At 31.1% G+C, this 4,917-nt stretch overlaps 1 protein-coding gene across 1 annotated transcript in view; it reads left to right on the top strand.

Annotated features, from left to right (window-relative positions):
* The window catches only part of LOC106687416 (zinc finger protein 711), a 27,934-nt gene that overhangs the window by 8,260 nt on the left and 14,757 nt on the right, over positions 1-4,917 (top strand). Inside the window, exons 3-4 of the mRNA XM_067048744.1 lie at positions 543-593; positions 3,106-3,165. Coding sequence (XP_066904845.1) covers positions 543-593; positions 3,106-3,165 — 111 coding nt within the window. The remainder of the gene's footprint in view (positions 1-542; positions 594-3,105; positions 3,166-4,917) is intronic.

The following is a 4,917-nucleotide window of genomic DNA, read 5'->3' as shown; positions in this document are numbered from 1 at the left end:
GGCACAGATGACTTAGGCACTCATGTTTTAAACATTTTGATATGGACATCAAGATCTAATTGTTCCTGTGTAATGTGTTGATCCCTTCGGCTTAAAGCTGTAATTTAGTGTTCTAGAGATAACACATAAACTGCCATCCACTCTAGGTTTATGGCATCTTTGTACTTTTTTTATATATAAATGTATTTTCTCTTAATTAATTGCAGTGAAGTACATTTAAATCTATGCCATAGGGACTGGGATGTCAAACTGTGCTATTGCTTAAAAAAAATAAGAATATTATAGTATCATTTTGATTTCCCAACTCTAAACACAGCTTGAGAATTTGAGGCATGTACATCTCTGCCCGCATATATGAGGTTGAAGCCTTTAAGGGTTTATTTCCTTCTACATACTGTGGCTACCTGTAAAATTAAATAAGAATAATTAATTATAATATTTTTTTCTTTCTCATCAGTCAGCTGAGAACATTTTCTTATTAAATAACTAAATGTATTTCTTTTGATTGTCATATTTTAAATATTTGTGTTTTATCTCTATAGGAGGGCTTATCCATGTCAAAGAAGAAGAAGAATTGGTTGTCCCAGATGAGGGTGAGGAACATTTATTAGAAATTTCTAAATAACTGAGATGATGTAGATGGAATACCAGTTTACATTTTATCTCATTTATCTTTGTCTTAAACTTTTACCCATATCTATACTTTATCAAACCTTCTTTCTATACCATTAGAAAACTTACAATAGCTTACAACATTTCATTAATCACATGATCTGCTTAACACCTGAAGATTACTTTTTTCTGGCTAATAATTTGGAGCTAAATTCCAGTCTTCCCATAAAGTTACTGTTCTGACATCTCTATTTCTTGAAATTGAGTTGTGTGAATATGTATAGCTGCTACAAATCAAAGCTGTTTAAAGATTAGAAAGACCTCTATCAGTCTAGTTATCTCTACTAATCCAGAAAATAAGGGAAGAGGAAAGGGTACTAGAGGCTTCGAATATAGGTCTATCCATTACTATCCTAAATACCTCCATGTTTGTTATAGATGCATGGTATTCCTTCTTGAGTCTATGAGATAATGACTAATATCCTATAGAACCCCAAATCCTGAACAATGGAAAGTAAATTAGGATGTGCTTTATTTGTAATTTCAAAACAGTCTATGATTCCGTTGGCAGATACTGTCTCTGGAAGATCACGACCAAGTTGGGTAGTCTCAGAAAGTTGGTGGTATTGGCAAAAGTGTACTAATGATTCTAAATTAAGAATCTTAAAAACAGGAGAAGTATCTGAAGCCTAATTAGTTAGAGCAGTTTGAAAGGCAATCCTTAAGAAGGTGATGAGCTCATCACAAGAAAATTGAGGGGTGCTATTTGGAATGAACCACAAATTCCAGCATCCCATGCAAATACTAAATAACGTTACAATCCATTTAGAGTTGAAGTTTACCTCTATTCCATTCTGTCACTTGCTTTGATGTTCCATCATCAGATGTTAAGTTTTGAGAGGTCTTTATCCACATCATCTAACCCCTTTTTGGGAAGGTTATCTTTCATTCTTATTACCTCTTCATCACACTTCAAGGATGACCATTTAACATTTGTCTTGGTGATCGCTACGTAGGCATCCTTTCCGTATGTTCTAGCCAGCACAATCTCTTTTTTATTATAAACTGACTCTGCAAATAACTCTTTCAGTTAGGAGTTCATACCTATCTTATATTCATCATTCTCTTATAGGAGTCCAAATGCAGTCCAATTCATAATTTTAGTAGGTAATTATATCAAATCATAGCAGCTTAGCAGGTATAGAAAAGAGTTGTAAAGTGTCACACATGACATAAAGACACTGATTACCACCATAAATGTATACCTTAATGTCCCACACTGTTTCATTATATTCATCTACGATTCTTTTAAGGTACCATAAACATAGAATACTTGGTCCTGGGGGCATACTTTGTTTTATAAACGTAAAAACTTTAAACATGGTAGAGCTCCGGAGTGCTTGATATTGAAAAACAAAACATGGCAACATTCTAGGTAACTGAAAAGTCTAGAGAAATAACCTATACTTATCACCTATTAGTGATAACAGTTTATAATAACGATCAGCTCTTTTCCATGATAATTTTTGGAGATAAACTTTTTATGCTATAGGTAGTGTGGAAGAACAGAAGAGGTATCCTCTCATGTTAAAGCTTTGATGGAGATGAAGATACCTTACTATTTTTTTTTCAATTTGGATTGTTTTTTGTTGTCAATTTTTACAAAATATTGATGGAAGGTAAATTTGTACCAGGAATGCAGGATACTTTTGTCTAACTTACAGATTATACTAAAGTATCCTACTTGTTGATAGGAACATGTTTTTCGCATAATTATAATTATCAGTACAACAAATTTGTGGCAATTAAAGTCCTTTACAAGATAACAAACTGAATTCAGAATCTTTACATATGGAAGAGAAAGACCTAGCGAGAACTGTTAACAGAAACTGTAACGGTCAGTCCTCATGCTAAGGCAAGAAGGTTAAGACAGGCAGACATGTCTCTTAATAACAGGATGTCTTTGCACAACAATTAATGCCCTTATAATGGGAAGAGACTACTTGGAGGAAAAAAAGCCACATGGGTAGATAAAACCATCTAAGATGTTGCAGAGCAGCTGTCAACAAATTGGAAAGTAGCTCTCAACAGGTAGAGGAGGTAATTTGTTCAGGATGCCTAAGATCTACAAGATCTGTTGCACCAGCAGAAAGAAATATATATAAATAGTACTCTTAGTGTGACTGAACTCAAAATCTAACCTTAAAGAAAATCTTTTATATTAAAGCTCATTTTTTCAAAGAAAGGTAAATGAAGAATACATCATTGTGAATCTACATCTTATAGTTTAATTGGATAGTTAGTAAAAATGTGTTTTAATTTAATATAAAGAAGACTGAAATTCATTTTTTAAAAGTTATATTTTTACTTCATATTAGTATTACTTTTGTGATATATATTTATGTATAATTATTTACATGTCTGTATTTTATGTTATATTATATGTACTATGTTTTATTTCATTGTTTTTCATTGATTTGTTTACATTTTCAGACACGGATAACTGCAGTAGTTTTATAAAAGAAGAAAAGATATATGGAAATGAGTCTCCTAGTAAGTTCAGTTTATATTTACTTTTTTAACTTCTCAAAGTTATATAGTGTCATCTGATTACAGTTACAATTTTTCAAACTGAAAGATGTTTGAAATTCATTTTATCTAAAGTTAGGTTTTTGTGTATGTTAGTACCTTTTGCATTGAGGGACATGGATAACCCAGTAGGTTTTATGACAGAGGAAAAGATGTATGGAATTGAACATTGTTGTAATTTCAGCTTTTATTTTTTTTAACTTTCCAAAGTTAGGAGTATCTTCTGATTATAGTTATAATTTTTTGATGAGATTGTGTTCTTACTGATCAAAATGAATCTTGCAACAGAGTTTTATTCTTTAATTTTTACAAACATTTCATTAAACAATTCAGTAAAATGGTGATAAAAGAAGCATACATTAGTTAACAATTGGGAATCAAAATCATGCACACAGAAAGCAATGAAAATGGACATCAAATGATTAGTTTCAACACTTCATAAGACCACACAGTAAAGAAGAAGAGAATAATATGAAGTAAGGAGTCCCTTTCTCGCAAAATGATTCGTGTGGAAACCTTGATATTGCCAGCAATTAAATTTACTATTCCGGTTGACAGAAAACACATATCGAACCTCTTTAACATCATGTCTTCAAAGGAATAAACAAGGACTCTGTTTTTGCCTGCCTCTTTCTGTTAGGCTATTAGGGAAAGATTCAGGTATACTTCAATCTCTATAAAGTGCTGTGTTTTCAAGCTTCTTTGTTATTCATTTGTTCCTAACAAAATAAATACACTCCCAATTATCTGAAAGCAGGTAAATAAGATCAGTCCACAAGAGAGGAGGGGAATCTTCCCCTTCGATACATTCAATTGACCAGCAATATTTCATAAATTATATAAGATTTAAAAAAAAATTAACCTTTATTTTATATTAATTTTTGTATAAAAGCTAGACATTAAAATTATTCTTCAAAATATAGGCCATCATTGCTAAATACTTTAACCCATTTTTCTGCCGGAAGTTGATCAGACCAAAAAATCATATCATCCTGATTTGACATCCATGTTGTATTCAAAGTGCTGACCTATAAAAAAATGCACCATTGTCCATGCTATGAGAAGGATGGGGCTAATATTCTATATCATATTTATGTTTTGACTGTAAGTCCACTAACAGATTTTTGGATTTATTTTCTTCCATAGTGCATTCAATCATTTTTTTTGGACAATTCAGACATTTGCTGTATTAAAGTAGTTTCCGCTAAACAACTTTCTTTTGACTCTTTTTTATTTGATTCTGTTTTGTTTCCTACATTTTGTTTTGATTTCTCATTTATTTCTAATTCAGAATTTTCATCAATTTCTAATTCACAATTTCCATTAATTTCTAATTCACAAAATTCATTAATTTCTAATTCACAATTTCCATTAATTTCTAATTCACAAAATTCATTAATTTCAAATTCGCAATTTTCATTAATTTCTAATTCACAATTTTCTTTAATTCCAAATTCAAAATGTCTAACTTTTTCATCAATATTTTCATCTAATAATTCCGAGTTATGTATTGTTAAATTAGTTTCAACCATTTCAATTTTTTCATCTACTTTATTTTCTAACCCCATTAATCTTATCCTGTTACCTTCACACAACTCTGTTTATTTCCTCAAATCGATCCCCTACTTTGTTTAAATCTTGTCCCATTTTGTTTATACCACCCCTTACATTGTTTATAGCACCCCTTATATCATCACTCATTTTGTTTATATCACC

This window comes from Halyomorpha halys, unplaced genomic scaffold (genome assembly GCF_000696795.3).
Source record: "Halyomorpha halys isolate HHAL.00 unplaced genomic scaffold, Hhal_1.1 Scaffold961.1, whole genome shotgun sequence".
In the NCBI taxonomy this organism is placed as follows: domain Eukaryota; kingdom Metazoa; phylum Arthropoda; class Insecta; order Hemiptera; family Pentatomidae; genus Halyomorpha; species Halyomorpha halys.
This window is presented reverse-complemented; position numbering and strand designations above follow the sequence as displayed.